This window comes from Balearica regulorum, chromosome 4 (assembly GCF_011004875.1).
Source record: "Balearica regulorum gibbericeps isolate bBalReg1 chromosome 4, bBalReg1.pri, whole genome shotgun sequence".
Lineage (NCBI taxonomy): Eukaryota > Metazoa > Chordata > Aves > Gruiformes > Gruidae > Balearica > Balearica regulorum.
This window is the reverse complement of record NC_046187.1, coordinates 70,375,378-70,391,801: the sequence shown is the minus strand read 5'-3', so window position 1 is coordinate 70,391,801 and position 16,424 is coordinate 70,375,378. Positions and strand designations below refer to the sequence as shown.

Genomic DNA, 16,424 nt, shown 5'->3' with positions numbered 1-16,424 from the left:
TTCTTCATATTTTTAAATTGTACATTATCTTAAATCACTTGTGGTGGTGGAATAACTGTTCACATCTGCATGAATGTACTGCAAGATCTCTGCTGCTGCTCAGGTTGAAGTCTCTTAGTCATTACTGGCTTCCACGGAGCAGGTTCCCAAGTTGGTTAATCCACGACTGTCTTTAAGCAAGTCCAGTCAAGAATGTCAGAAGACTTAAGTGTTAATCAAAGCTTGGTTCACAGTCAAGGTAGTCAGTTGAGAAATTACTCTGTGTAGTCTAAGCTAAAAGTACAATTATATGATAAGTAAAGGAGAGAATAATCTGTAGAAATAACTATTTTTTCCAAAAAGTGGGAAACACATGGATGAAGTTAATGAGTAACACTACCAAAATAAATGATGTGAGGCACTGGGTCTCAGAGACCCGGTGTTACAACCAGGAGAGAGATGATGATGGCTGAATTCAGTGACGAAGTAGCAAAGTGCGATCATGGTAGACTTGGAAGGGCCGAAGTAGTTCAATTTGTTACAAAATTAATAAATACAGGTATTTGGGAGGTGGGCAAGTCCATAAACACCCTGTGAAGTGTCGAAGCATTAATAATTTTTAGCTGTATCATCTCCTAGTAAACCTGTAAGCCTACTTTAAGCAATCTCTGAATGTCCTGTTGTTCTTCCCTAGGGATGGTGTTCCATACTGCGAAACGGACTATCATGCAAAGTTTGGTATCAGATGTGACAATTGTGAAAAGTATATCACAGGAAGAGTGCTTGAGGTAAGGAGAAACTGTCATTCAAACACATCTCAAAGTGTACAAAGAGACTCGCTCTTTTTTGTGTAGTTGAATGCTCACAAATGGGTGTTAATGCAATAGTTTAATGTTACTTTTATTAAATACTAGAAATTTTTTCTATAATTCTTTCCTGTTTCTTGTATTAATGATTTGATACTCCCTAAATGGATATATGTGGTACTGGAGAATGTTCAGGTGGCAGAAGTAATGAGTGAATGGGTTATCAGGCACATTTTAATACCCTAAATTCCTTTTGTAATTTCTGCTCTTTGATTCTGTTCTATGTTCCCCAGAGTTAGGGTGAAGCTGTTGGAAAAACTGAAATTAATCATTTGAAATGTATTTTTGCACCCAGAAATGAGCTTTGTTGCAGGGATTTTTTTTTAGTTTGTTATTCTAAAAAACAAGGAGGTTGTTTAGTTTATGCGTTATGCAAAAGAGATTTCCACATAACTGACCCAGTGTCAGCAATGAACGTGTTCCTTTGATCTGAATAGAATTTATCTTTGGATCTAAGTGTTTGTTTATCCAGTCAATGTCAGCAATTACCCACTTTTTCTTTCTACCCTTTCCCTTTATCTTGTTAAGCCTTAGCAGTACTGTAGTTAGGAAGAGGCTCGCCAGATCGCTCAGTTTAATCCTGTCTCTTCATCAGTTCAGAGCGCCTGGAGAAATTCCTAAGGACTTCCACAAGAGAAAGGAGTCATACAAAGACTTAATTATCCAAGTGGTGGACAATTATAGCTATGGAAGGGACTGAGAAGCAAGTGGAAGGAAACAAGGAGTCCATACTAGATGGCGTGGTATGGGTTAGTGCATGGGTGGCTTTTCCATGATCAAATGTTTTTACAGACAGCTCAGAAAACAGACTTCTAATAAGGGATTTGAAAGAGCCTAAAGACAGCTTTCTCACTATTTGCAGACAGCGCTCACAAGTGGGAGCATCAAACCAGGAGGAAACATTAAAAGTCTTCAAATTTAAGGGGTGACCAGTGGAAACTGCTACATTTTCAGAGACATCAGCCTTTTACATTGAATGAAAAGTAGTAAGTGGGCGTGGGCTTTGAAGGTGGAGCTAATTGCCTTACTAGTTATGTGATAGATGAGAGAGGTGAATGCAGCAAGAAGAGTGTCATAGAATCATAGAATCAGAATCTTTAAGGTTGGAAAAGACCTCTAGGATCATCAAGTCATGGTGAAAGCTATCGCAAATTTGGGGTACTCTTACCCATAGCAGGTTGCAGGGAGTGATTACTATGAAGATGGGAGAAGAACAGAAGCTCCAATTTCTCTGCTGACTCTTGGCTTCACAGTATTGTGTTTTTCTGTCCTGGTTCTTGCCTTGAAATACCTGTACAAAAATACTCTTTTTATGTGGTAGCATTTTTTAAAAAGAAGATTGGTATAGTAACAGTGCTCAGTTGGATTTGTGGGACCTGGGGGCACGTGTGGCTGTATCTGTTTCCTCTAACTGCTTGATGAGAGCGTACTGAGCATGATGAGAATTCTTTGGTTTCATTACAGATGAACCAAGAACAAAACTAATTCTTTTATAGCTGTTGTAGGAATTTTACCATGACTGATTACGTCCATCATTGTAGTTCTAGGTGATGTTTTTGGTTGGTGCATGTGTGCCCCCTCCTCTCCTCTTCCCCAATGTTGCCCTGATGACAGTGCTGTAGCACTGATTCTCTTCTTACTTTGGTACTGGCGCAGGCTGGGAGCGCCTTCAATTGAAGGCTGTGGCATTTATCTGTGGAAAAAATACTGATGCAAGATTCTGAAAACTTTTTAAAAAAGAGAAGGGCAGATGAGGAGAAAGGACTTTTGTGATCTGTAAAAAGCCCAGCAGCATCAGTGTCATTATCAGACAGGAAAGACAGGATGAAGTTAGTGTGAAGCAGGCAATGGATTTGAACAGGTACAATGATATTTAATGTCTGGAGGCTTGTTAGAACAATATGGAAACTAGCTCAAAAGGCTTGGAATTGGGGCTGATTCTTCCATCTGTCTGGTATCGAACTCAGGCTGTGTTTGTTGCTGGATGGCTTGTCGATATATTCGTGTATCTCCTGGTCAGGAGGACAGAAAAAATAAAAAGTAGTTATGGCTGCTTTTTGTTGTAGGATGTATTTTTTTGTGGAATTGTCTGGAATCCTGAAACATTTTTCAAAACTTCAGTATTTCTTTTTACCATCCTGAATAAAATCTGGAGATACACAGAACTAATAGGGCAAATTGCTATTTAAAGTGGGGGAAAATCTTGACAGTGATACTTATTAGGCAGAGGAATTGTCTCCCAAGGGAGCTGCTGGAAGCTATCACTTAGATCGTATTAAAACAACATTGGACAAGGCACTGGAAAATCTACGTTAGGGAACAGTCCTGCAATGACAAAGGGAGGGACTATATGACCTAATAGGATTTTTTCCATCTCTGATTTCTGTGATAATGTCAGGAGGACAGCTGCTTCCACAATTATTCTGTGCCCAGATTTTATAGTATTGTCTCCCTTTCCAACACTTGTTCATTTTAAGTGTTTATTCAGCAGAGCAGGAAGGGAGAGTCAACTAGTGTGAGTTACTGATAACTTATAAAAACATGACTGGTTTTGTAGGTTGCCAGCCAAATGCAGTGATCATTTACTTAAATTCTTCCTTCAGCCCATTTTCTGAGGGCCAGATCAATTCCATGTTTATAATTCCTTTCTTGTTTTTTCTTCCCCTTCAGTCCACCTTGGCTTGCCCCCAGTCTCCCAGGGAACTTGTACTGGGAAAGCTACAAAAGGGGCTGAGGAGCTAATTTACGGAGACCATAAATTCTTCTATTGCTTTTAAAGGCAACAGTTTTGCTGTTCTTTTTACAAAAACTCTGCCCACCAGTGCTTTTATGGGCAAGGTTTGCTTTGCTTGTGAAGCATGCAGAGCGCTGTTTAATGCAACATCAGTCCTCCCCTGAGGACTGACCATATATATTGTTAAACCTACCATCTTAAATGGGGAGCAAGAGGAAGCTGGAATTTACTTTCTCATTTGACTTAAAATGCAGTGCGACTGGAAACCTTTAGGGAGAAAAGGGGTTTATTTTAGTGCTTATGCTGTAGCTCTGTTCCCAATCCAGCAGTAGGTAAAATCATGCAATAACACAGAAAATAAACACATTTTAAAATAACAAGCTGTTGATTTTTATAACCAGCCGTTTCCCTTTTGTCATGTTGCAATCTATTTCTCTGCATTTGTCACTAAAAATACTTTTTCTCTCCTTTTCTATCACAAGCAGTTATTTATTAATTAAAATCTCAACTTGGGCTAATGAGCATATCATAAAAATAGACAAAATAAGTGTAATTGCCTTTTTTCTAAAAATATACTGTATTTCACATGATCATTCAGAGCCTGATACAAACCTCTTTCAATCAAGAAAACACTTTCCATTTGTTTCATGATCTTTAATCAGTCTCCTAGCTGAGTTTTGCTGGGAGGAGGCGGAGGAGGGTTGCCTACCTCCTGGTCCTTCCCACACGAGAAGCCGTGCAAAGGCTTGGAAGGCTGCTGAGGTGTGCAGAGGAGCTGTGTGGCAGCCAGCAACTCCTCCTGGGGAACATGCCTGGGTTTCTTTGATATCTGATACTTAGAAACTCAATTACAGCAAACTCCGTATTGGTAATTGGTCTCTGTATAGTTATTAATTCTTCTGACAGAGATTAATTTTTAGCTTTTTCGATCTTCTCCCCTTTAATTGATGAACTCTAAGGAGAATTTATGGAGTGCAGTCTTAGTTCCTCTCAATTTTTGTTTTGCAAACTTCAACAAGCCAAATTCTTCTCTCATAAAGTCAGCCTCAGGCTTTTCTGGTGGTGCTGGTGGGCTTTCTCACCGTCTGTTCCCAGCTGGAGCCAGCCACCTTCTCTCAGCATGGGTGGACATTGTACTCCAGATGATGCCTCGCCACTTCATTGTGCAGTGATAGTAACCCCTTCCACTGTTTCTAAAGAAAGTACTTTCCCTGGTGTATCTCATGCTAAGTCTGTTTTTCTCCTGTGGCTTTGTTACCATTGATAGCCTGTAGCGAGATACGAGTTGGAGGGTGGTGTCTCTTCATCTGCTGTTTCAGCTAATGATGTCAGAGGAAGCTTAGGTTGTTAGAGGAAGCCTTCATATCCAAAGATAACCTCCTGGGGAAGTTGTGATGGCAAACATGGTGTAGGCTGTGAGGGGATCAGGTGTGATTGCTTGGACAGGCAGCCGCAGCGCAGTGACGGCCAGGCTGAGCGGCCTCAGCAGCCTCCGCGACCAGCTGTACTGGTAGCTGATGAACAAGCTGGATCTCCACCACTACTAGCTGGTGTTTTGAATTTCACGTGAATAAAAGTTGACAGTGTAGCGTCTTGGAAGTTATGCTTTTGGAAAGGTCTCTTGGGGCTTATTTATGTGCAACTCAACTGCTTCTGTAAGTACTGAGGAGTATTTTTCAGTACTTGACTAGACTTCTGTCTACAACTGTCCCATGATTTACAGCTACATGGCTGTGGTGTAAATGTTTCCTACAAGTGCTGGTGACAATGGCTGTATCACTTAATAAACATAAAGATGGATCCAACTGCTGTATCTGACATCCTAACATGGCAGCATGGCACTCGGTATATGCGGGGGAAGAAAGGGTTAACATATTTCTGCTCTACATGTATGTGTAAATGTCTAGAAAAGCATAATCAAGATTTTTTTTTTAAAATCTATTAATTGTAACCGGGTGTTACTTTAAAATAAGGGAACAAATGCAGTAGGCACTAGACAGGAATGAGACTAGAAACATCAATTATTTACATGTCAATTAAATGCCACTTATGCCTCAGTGATTTATTAATTAAATTAATTAAATTAATTAAATGAATCTTATTTTTTCTAGTTTGTTTTTCACTTTGCCCTAGGGTTGGGCTGGTTTTGTTTGCAGCCACATCTGCTTTGTAAATCAATTGCCTTTCCCTTTGCAAAAGTCTCGGTACAGCAGAGAGACGAGACTAATTCTTTACAGCAGGGTGTACAAATTTCTGCCTGCAGTGTGGAAGAATGGTTCATTCTGAAATGTCTGTTACCCTGCTGTTTCGCTAACAACAAAACCTAGTGATGTGTGAAAGGTACTTGAGCAGCTTATAATATAGGCATTAATACTGAAATGCGCAATAAAAGCGGCTCCGTCTATACGAAGGAAGGGTTTCCTGTAGCATGGACAGCCTTGTGAAGGTTGTCAGCGCAGCAAAAGGATCCAGGTGTCGGTACTAATCTTCAGTTAGAAACTGCTCTCTACGCCAGTTTTCTCACATCATGAGAAGAAGGAAAACTGTTGGAAAAGATACATCTAAATAAATCAGCGTTAGCTGTTGCAAAAGGAAACCATCTAAGGTAGGAAACATTAACTAGCACTTTGAATGCATAGTGTTTGCTGAGATGCCAGGCATTTTGCAGCTTGAGAACAGTCTCTGTTTTGGTGCCACTTGCATTTGTCTGGGGCTGCTGGTTTGCAAAGGCAGGTTAATCATCAGTGCGTAGTATCTGAACTTGGCTGGGTAAGTGTTAATTGACAGTTAGTTGACTTGGACTTTCTGCTTTAAACAGGCGTCATTAAAAATACTATCAGCAAGCATATAAATAGCAATGAAAATATTTTTGACCTTAGCTTTTAGCCTTTTCTGTAGCCCAGTTGTATCGGTTTAGATACATTCACCTTACCTTTCTTCCACCCTCGTCCTTTCCCTTTTTCAGCCACCTCTTCTCTCCAGAAACAGCCACGGAGCTACACCTATCCATATTTATTACTGAACTGTTAAAAACCTAAAATTGTTGACAGATCAGGAAAAAACAGTACATGTTGAAATGAACTATTTGCATAGTATTTACCTTGTAAATAAGTTTTTAGGTTTATTGAGTAAGAGCACTGAGTAGCATTTGGTAATAGCTTAAGCCTGTTACATTTTTACCAAAGCGAGGGATTTTACAAACTATTTCTGAATAACAGAATAGAGAAGCTCAGAATTTGAGGGAAACTGGTTGAACTGGTTGATACAGAGGAAAGAATGACTACTGCAGGCTTTGGTTTAGTTTTTTCTCCAGTTGCTTGCTTTCTTTTCTGTTGAGGATTTCCCTCGTATGTACAGAAAAAGTCCCCGGTAGCGCTCCGGTAGTGCAGTTGTGCCTGTGTGGGTTTGTGTGTGACAGTTTTAGTGCGTAGTTTGACTCTTAAGCCTGGCAGACAGGTGAATGAATGCTGGCCACTGCCTTGTCCCATTATGCAAAAGTGTAGTACCAGTTAACTGTCTTAAACTATCTTAATTGATTAATGAAAGCATTAGAGCTGTGCTTCCTGCAGTCACCGATACCCTCTGAGCCTCAGACACCACCAGCACACGGTACGCCAGTTACAGTGCCTCTCTAAGCAATGTGTTGCTGTGGTGATGCATTATTATCTAGTACTATTGGCCAGCATGTGAATATTTTGACAATGTGAAACGATGCACTTTTTGGGTGTCTTCAGTTCCTAATCCTGTTACTTTGCATAATTTCTTTCATTTCTGGTGGTCTTCTGAGTCATGCCTGGGGCACGCTGCGGTCGGCCAGCAGCTCTGCAGTGCCCTGTACCTACCCACGAGCCAGCCAACAGCACAAGCGCCTCCCTCCAGCTTGCTCCCGTAACCATGACAGTGGTGCAGCAGTAAGTGCACTTAGTGACAATTGGCTTTGTTGAGAAAGTATCTCCAGGATGCTCGGGACCATGTGACAGCAGTTCAGTGTGTCTGCTAATAGCAGGGAAGCTGCCTGTGTGACTCATTTCTTGTATCTTTATGATTTTTCATCCTGCCAGCCTTCAGCATTTTTTGTGCTTCTTCAGATTTCTTTTTTCTCCCCAAAGTAGGAACTTCTGAGTGGTACCTTGAACTGGAAATGTGTTGATGAGTCTGAAAGTAGCAACTTCCTACTTCCATGAAGGACTATTAATGTCAGTTCTGCATAAGACAGCAGTATTTCCTGTCCCAGCTAAATTTAGGGATCGAAAATATCAGTCCTTACTCAGGCACAGAATGAGAGACAGCTTCTGTCCTCAGATGATCACCACGACCAACATGAGAAGAGCTGTGCTGGCTTCATCTGATAGATCATGCCACCTCTCCAGTGCTCTTTGGTGTCGGTTGCAGCTTCATTCTTCCCATCTGAAATGGGTGGGTTAAATCCACAGCTGCAGTCGAAAACGAAGGGGAATATGTCTGCAAGTCATCTTTCTCCTTCTTTACTCCCTCTCCCCTATCAAGGGATGGTAGAAGTGAGAGCCAGCTGCAGCTTGTCTTGGTCCGTAAGTGGGTTTTAAGGAGTGGGAGAGGAAAGTGGAAAAGAAATGAAGGAGGTTGTTGAGCAAATGGAAAACAGAAGCCTCTTCCAGTCTCAGTGGGTGGCAAGAAAAATTTGCAAAGCTGAGAAGAAAAAGACAAAAGGAGCAGATCAGTCATTGCATAACAAAGGCAACTGAGTACAAAATCAGTGATTTTAGGCATGACATACCACTTTGGTTTACAAGATCATGTACAAATTCTGTAGAAAAAATGCACTATTGGCCTTTTCCTGACTGTCGCAGGGTTCAATTTGCTTCTTAGTCAGAACTTGTTTGCAGATGTCATAGAATGAGATTACAGTTATAATAGTGCTGTTTTTTCTTAATTATTCCCTTTAGGGTTTTTTAATTATTTTTTGTTTCTCCTGCAAGCATTAGAAACTTCTTCTGAGAGTCCAGTGTATAGTAAGTTACTATTATTCTGAGATATATGTCCCTGGTGGTAACATTCGATATGCACTTTATACCTGGAAGAATAAAGAGTGTGTGGGAGGCAGTAAAAATGACTCAAATGTGGGTGGGAAGTCTCAAGGCTCCGCAAAGTACAGCGGGATGAGCCAGAACCCAGACAATATGAAATAGCCGTACATGTGAGACAGCTAAAGCTGTAAGTAATGCTTCGGGTGCATGTATTGAACATTTCACATGACTGTTTCTTGGTATCTAGTGGGATGGTAAATGAATCCAGTAAGGAGAAGAAGATGAGGAAAAGGATTGATTCAAAACATTACACTACATTTACGCTGGTGTAAACCCTGTTGAAAATGGTTCATTTGCCTTGGCACACTGCTGAAGTGACTCAGTGGTGAGTCAGGTCCACTGTGACTAAGAGAATTAGTAAGAGTTTTCCTCCACATAGTTCTCTCTTTGTCTCCTGGCTCTCATGCTTTTCTCTCCTCGGCACTGTTGCATAACATAAGCAATAGATATTTTGCCAAATACCTCTACCTTGATAATGTTGCCTGTCCCTTCATACCCAGTAGGTGACATGACAGCTGTTTACTAACTTAACCAGTATCGTATACAACTATTACTGAGTAATCCTTCATGTTCTTCTGCAACATATGCAAAACTCTGGCTTTGCTAATAAATGTGAATGGAGATTTTATGTGGTTATGCTTAAAGCTGGTAACTGAGTACAGTATTATGCTCCAAACAGCAATGGTTATCTGATTATCTGAATATCATCACTCTAATATGAAAATACCTCATAGAATCCAGTTTATGGAGCCAGTATAGTCCCCACAACATGGACTATGTGAATGCAATGGCAATTATGAGTGTGTGGCCATTGACCAACACTTGATGGTGCAGTGCTGTGCACCTTCTCCATGGTACTCTTGAGATAAAGGCAGAAGGGCAAACACCTGGGCCCTAGATCTTACACAGCCTTTTGAATTAAACCCACATCACACAACCCCATGTTTAAGCAGTAGCCAAGAACAGAAGGATTGTATTACCAGATCAGGAATAAGCAAGAACAATCTCTGATTTCAGCCTAGTAGGTGGAATAACTTGATAGGAAGATTTCCTGGGCCAGTTCTATGCTGTTAGGTCAGAGAGGTATTAAATAACAACTAATTTATTTCTGAGAGCAGAAATTAAACCCTTAGCCAAAGTCGGGGAACTGCATTTACTTACAGAAATTGTGAATATGTCTCCATAAATCAGTGCAGTGACTGGTTGGGCCATTTCATGTCAAAATGGTGTATCTCATTCAAAAACTTTATTAAATTTTCTAAAGATAAATATCTGGAGTTCCTTTTTATACCTGTATTTCATTATCAGTTTCCTATACCGTTCTGCCACCTAAGAAAAAGAACAGTTCATTCACATAATAGTTAAAACATTTAGGGAATGAATGAGGAAATATAACCAGGATGAATTAAATATCCACTGAAGGAGTTAAGTGGTTTTCCACCTTTTTTGATTTGCATACTCTGAAAAAAAATTCCGAGTGAAGGTACGTACTCCTCAATGTTGAATTTAAAATGATAGATAATGAACTTCTCTTACCCAGTGTTAAGATGTTTTTCTCCCCAGACCTACTCACATGAATCAATGGACATAAGCTGAAAGTGGTAGGGGATTCATTCATCAAGGAGTTATGTATTGATTTTATGTTCTGTTTCAACATGATGTATGTACATCAAGCACATCTTGATTTATTTTGATATCTTATATTCAATTATAAGTGCTTGGAGATGCATATGGGATATCTGGGATCCTAGTGGACAGTTGGCTAAACCTGAGAGCAGTGTCCCCTGGCAGTGATGAAAGCCACCAGCATTGAGGGCAGTTTCAATGGGAACACAACTGGGAGATTGAAGATAACCTCTTTTACTGAGCATTCGCTAGTCCACGTGCAGGATACTGCATCCAGCTTTGTGCCTTCCCATACCAAAAGACACTGATTAACTGGAGCGTTCATAGTTGAGGGGCTGGAGCACATATTCTGTGAGGAGATTCTCAGGGGTCTGGACTTGTTCAGCCTGGGGAAGGGATGGCTTTAGGAGGACCTAATAGCAGCATTCCCATACCTATGAGGAGGCCCTCAAGGATGTGGAGATGAGCTCCTTACTGAGGTGCATGGTGGGAGAGTGGGAGGCAACTATCATAACTTGAAAGAGAGGGAATTCTGACTGGATAAAAAGAAAAATAAAAATCACTGTAAGGATGTGGTGGGTTGACCCTGGCTGAGGGCCAGGTGCCCACCAGAGCCGCTCTATCACTCCCCTCGTTCACTGGACAGGGGAGAAAAGGTACAATGAAAAAAAACTTATGGGTCGAGATAAGGACAGGGAGAGATCATTCTCTAATTATCATCACGAGCAAAACAGACCGAACTTAGAGAGGGAATTCATCTTATTTATTACTAAGCAAAACAGAGTAGAGGAATGAGAAATAAAACCAAATCTTAAAAACACCTCCCCCCACCCCTCCCATCTTCCCGGGCTCAACTTCACTCCCAGCTTCAACCTCCGCCCCCCTCAGCGGCACAGGGGGACGGGGAATGGGGGTTACGGTCAGTTCCTCACGCGGTGTTTCTGCCGCTTCTTCATCCTCAGGGGGAGGACTCATCGTTCCCCCGCTCCAGCGTGGGGTCCCTCTCACGGGAGACAGTCCTTCACGGCCTTCTCCAACGTGAGTCTCCTCCACAGGGTGCAGACCTTCAGGAGCAAACTGCTCCAGCGTGGGTCCCCCACAGGGTCACAAGTCCTGTCAGCAAACCTGCTCTGGCGTGGGCTCCTCTCTCCATGGATCCACAGGTCCTGCCAGGAGCTTGCTCCAGCGTGGGCTTCCCACAGGGCCACAGCCTCCTTCAGGTGTCTCCACCTGCTCCGGCGTGGGGTCCTCCATGAGCTGCAGGTGGAATCTCTACACCCCCTCATCCTCCCTCCATGGGCTGCAGGGGGACAGCCTGCTTCACCATGGTCTTCACCACGGGCTGCAGGGGAATCTTGCTCCGGCGCCTGGAGCACCTCCTGCCCCTCCTTCTGCACTGACCTTGGTGTCTGCAGATGTTCTTATATCTTCTCACTCCTCTGTCTGGCTGCAAAAGCTCTCTCTAACTGTTTTTCTCTTTCTTAAATATGTTATCACAGAGGCGCTGATTGGCTTGGCCTTGGCCAGCGGCGGGTCTGTCTTGGAGCCGGCTGGCATTGGCTCTGTCAGACACAGGGGAAGCTTCTAGCAGCTTCTCACAGAAGCCATCCCTGTAGCCCCCCCCGCTACCAAAACCTTGCCACGCAAAACCAACACAAAGGATAACAAAGCATTGGAGCAGTCTGCCCAGAGGTTGTGCAGTCTCCATCCTTGGAGGTTTTCAATATCCAACTGGACAATTTCCTGAGCAGATGGTCTGAACTGAGCATCAACCCTGCTTTGAGCAGGAGGTTGGATCAGGTGACCTCCTGAGGTCCTTTCCAACCTGAATTATTCTGTCATTCTGTGGTGCACTTGCATACTTCCTGACTTTAAAGTGAATTCTATTTCTGCTATTAGCTGTGTTATGAAGTGCACCTGGAGAAATCTCAGTACCCTTTAGTACAGTCCATGTGAGTGAAAATTATTAAGGAAATCAGACAAAGTATAGAAAAGAGAATAATTTATTGTCTAACTGAAGTTTTAAACTTCTGCCAGTTACTTCAGTACCTAAGTATTTTTCCCCTTCCCATCCCAAACAAATAGTAACTCCCTTCCACTTAAACAGCAGCAGTCAAGTCATATGTCTTTCATAAGAGCTTTAGTCCTTCATTTCAGGGTGAGAAGCTGCCTGATGGAAAGGCTTATTCATTGTCGGTGGTTTTGTGCTTTATTCTGTTTCCTTTTGAACAAGGTGGTTGTCTGGTGATGACCCAGCTCTCCAGCAAATTTGTTCCATGTGAAAAGCTTTTAACTGAGAATGCTTTATAGCAGTCTTCTGTGGGCTGTGTTTCTGGGTCATGCAACTGCACCATGCCTTGGCATTCCAGCAGGCTCAGTGTTTTGTACGCTGAATTCCATTATCTTTGTTCAGGATAGAACAGTTAGATACAGTTAGACCTTCATCAGGAGATTTTTAGAGTATGAGGATGGCAGGATTTAGACCTACCTCAATAGGTAACACTGGGTGGTAATAATGCACTCTTACAGCAACCTGTATTGTATTATACCCTTAAAATGGAAAATATGCTTTCATATCATTGAATCATTGCAGCCTTCTAACCTGTCTCACTTCCACAAAATCTTTACTCCCAGCAGTAAACGATGTCTGTTACCACTGTGCATTTTGATAACGAGGTAGACTTTTTATTTTTTTTAATTTTACTTTTTTTACAGGAAAAATTTTACTGAAAAGTTTTCATTCTCAGGAAAGGAACCAAACAGTTATGAGTTTATTTAACACATAAAATGATTTTGCCTACTTTCTTTCTTCCCTTTACTAGCTACTTTACTAAGTGAATAATGCAGTGAGATAGCATGTACTTAGACTTCACTGGTGAGAGAGTCATCAGAAATCTTGAGTCTTCTTTCCAGGACTCAGCTTGTGCTTTGAGCTCTAGGCTGCTCTGGTTCAGTCCCTCATGTGTCAATCCTTAGGCAGTTGTTGCTCATCAACTGCAGTAAAAAATGACATCAGTCACACTCCTAGCAATGGCGTGAGAGGCCAGACGAGCAATGTCATTGTGATAGAGTTACAATTATTATACATATCATCTTTTATATATTCTACCACTTCATCAGTTATTGCAGCCATAGCCAGAGAATGAGCAGAGGTTTTCGCTGAGCTGTCTGCAATAATGTAGTATCTTTTTCCTGAGTGATGACAGCTAATTTAAAATCCAACTTTGGCTAGTTAAGGTTATTCCTTCCAGTATGAATTACTGCAGTTTTGCTAGCATTGCATGTTTCCCAGGCCTGGTGTTCATACTGCTTTGCAGACTTCAGGATAACACCCTTTACTGTCTTCAAAGTATGCTTTAAATAATGTGATTCACATTTGTCGCATCAGATTGGTTCTTCTTTTATCTAGTTCAAGCCCTGAAGTTAGAAGAAATGAGAAAAGACAGTTGTATGTACTTTGTTGCAGAGCTTTCTGGTCCTGGTTTAAGTGAAGCACGTTCCTCACGTTGACCCAGGCCAGAAGGCTCTACCTGCTGTGCAGAGATTTACCATTCACAGCGGTCTCTCATACCTAAAGGGGATGAAGTAATTCATAATACTTTGTCTCAGAGTGTTAAGGACTGTTTTAAATTACACATTGAAGACTTTGACTCAGTGATTGTGGAAAGCTGGTGTAGTCACTTGAAGAGAAATGAAACTGTTGGTAGTGTACTGTGTTGCTAAGGACATGCTCTGCTATGCAGATTTAAGGAAATCTCAGTTGAGAATTAATCTTTAAATTGATCTTTGTAATAATACTATCTTCACACCCAGATCCCTGGGCACGAAGACCTGGTGCAGTCTTGAAGCAAATGTAGGATATTGAGAAGGTTTCTTGCAATCTACCATTTGAATCATAAGATGTCTCTTGGAGATGAATGTTGCTTCTTCTGTGCTATGTGTGTGTTGATATTTTATTAAACACTGAGACAACAATCTGTCAAACTAAGCTTTCAAACTGTGCAAAGAAGTAACCATATGGTTAGGAATTTGTTTGCTGCATTAAACTCCTCCACATCAATATAACCAAGAAAAGAAAAAATAATGAGGCCATCATTAGAACTAAACTGAAAACATAAAACAATTGCTGCCGTAAGCTTATAAAATTTCTGAGTTCTGCTGGAACTGAATGTTCATTTGTGAGATGAAGCCTTTGAAATAGTCTGAAGAGAGAGGAGAAAGGGGCACTGATGGAAGCCTCCTTGCCATGTACCCGAGTGAGGTTATGATTCACATTCAGACCCAACACACCCAGGTCATAGGTTAGAATATAATTTATGGTATCACAAATCAGGCTAACTGTATAAACACATCAGAGAATATTATTAAATTCCTGCATCAAGTAACTAACCTCAGATTTAGCTATCACCTTTCATTTAGAAAGATGGTGTGATCTGTTATAAATACTTAAAGTGATGAAGACTCTGCCACGTCTTGTCTTCTGCGCTGTGATTAGAAGAGGGACATCATAAAAATAAACCTAAAAAGGGGGAAAAAAGACGACTGTCAGCACTTAGAGCGGAGTTTGAGTATGGCCCATTTTAAATCAGAGTTAATTATGCAAAATCCATTGGAGTTATGCTAGTGTGAGCATCAGCAAAAGGATCACTACACCTTTTCCCCCTGATTTTTCTGTTATAATTGTATCTAAGTTATAAAAAGAGGTCTCTTTGTGTCATTCTACAGCTAGTTGATATTACTTACTCTACAGAATGAATTAAAATGATGTATTTGGTTGTGCTGTTAAATTTAGGGAAATATGTTTTCTTCTATGATACATCCAGGTTATCTGAGAATGTGTTCTGACAGTTTATTTTAGCAAAGGAATAATTGAATTCCCTCAGAGACTGTTAGCCTGGGAATTGTATCAGCCGTACTAAATCAATTGAATTATTGAGGTTGTGCATTGCATTAGCAATGCTTGTACAGTATAAATCTTCCAAGGGAAATTATATTTCTTTTCAGCTTAATATTCCAAATTTAAGTTTATCTCATGATAGTTAAATAACCTTCTGTGCTTAAACACCTGCACTCAGTCAAGCAATTTTAAACCTGAGGTTTAATTTTAAACCTGGTACTGATACTTCACAGTCTGATACTGTAGTGTGTCAACACAGGTAGTAGTGACCATCTTCCATGTCTAAAGCTGCAGAAATCACCCAGCAGTCTGCACAAACGACCCCAGAAAAAGAAGAGTGAACTGGAACAAAGCTGTTTGCAAAATGGCAATTCTGATGTGATGCGTTGCTCTTCCTTATTGCTGACTTAAAATACAGCAACTGGTTTTCAGAAGTGAACCAAGTTAACACTGATGAAGTAAAATCAGAGATTCTTTAACCTAAGTTTATCACACTTCTGTACTTGATAGTGTGAATGGCAAAATAGCCCCCAGACACAGATTATGTTCTTTAGTAAAAATACCTCTGAAGGCTTCGACATTCAGTCAATGCAAAAGAGTAAAACAAGTCATCCCTGTAGTAACAGTGTTAAATTTCTAAATTAATAGAAGGAGGATTTACAATTCAATGCTGTGAGAGCATATTTACATGCCGAAGGCAGTGGGGCAATACTCAATAGTAATTTCTTAGAGGTACACACAACGTCCTTTTAACCTTCCCCAGATAAACAAGTTATGACACATTCTACATGGACCAAAATTTGCTTATTTTTAATTCCAGGAGGAGAACTTCTACTGAAGTCAGACTTAGCTTAACTTTAATTTAAACTTAGTTTAACTTAGCTCTAAGCTTTAGACTTATTTTGTCTCCTGGCTTTTGTTCGTAGTGGAAGTGGCATTGACCTTAAGCCAATTAAACCATCTGTCTATCACACAAGAGTGTGGGGTCAAAAAGGAGGACAGAGATGCCAAGATTTGGCTTTCAGTTCTGTAGGGATTTTGAAGAAGGAGGAGTGCTGGGAGAATGCGCAAGAGCCAGCTTTGGGCTGTTGAACTCTGTTGGCCAAGCTACCAAAATTGAGTCCTGCATTTATTCTGTGATCCAAGAATTTTGGGTTTCTTTTCTGTCAGTCATTTGAGCTTAACTTGACCCTTGTCTGTGTTAGACATTGATGTTCCAACATAGACAAACCCTTGCTCCTTTTAGCAGGTAGATGCTC

General features: G+C 41.0%; 1 protein-coding gene across 11 annotated transcripts in view; it reads left to right on the top strand.

The window, feature by feature from the left end:
* ABLIM2 (actin binding LIM protein family member 2) overlaps positions 1-16,424 on the top strand; it is a 341,805-nt gene that overhangs the window by 268,731 nt on the left and 56,650 nt on the right. For all 11 annotated transcript variants that reach the window (XM_075752584.1, XM_075752582.1, XM_075752581.1 and 8 more), the window contains exon 6: positions 674-767. In XM_075752584.1, coding sequence (XP_075608699.1) covers positions 674-767 — 94 coding nt within the window. The remainder of the gene's footprint in view (positions 1-673; positions 768-16,424) is intronic.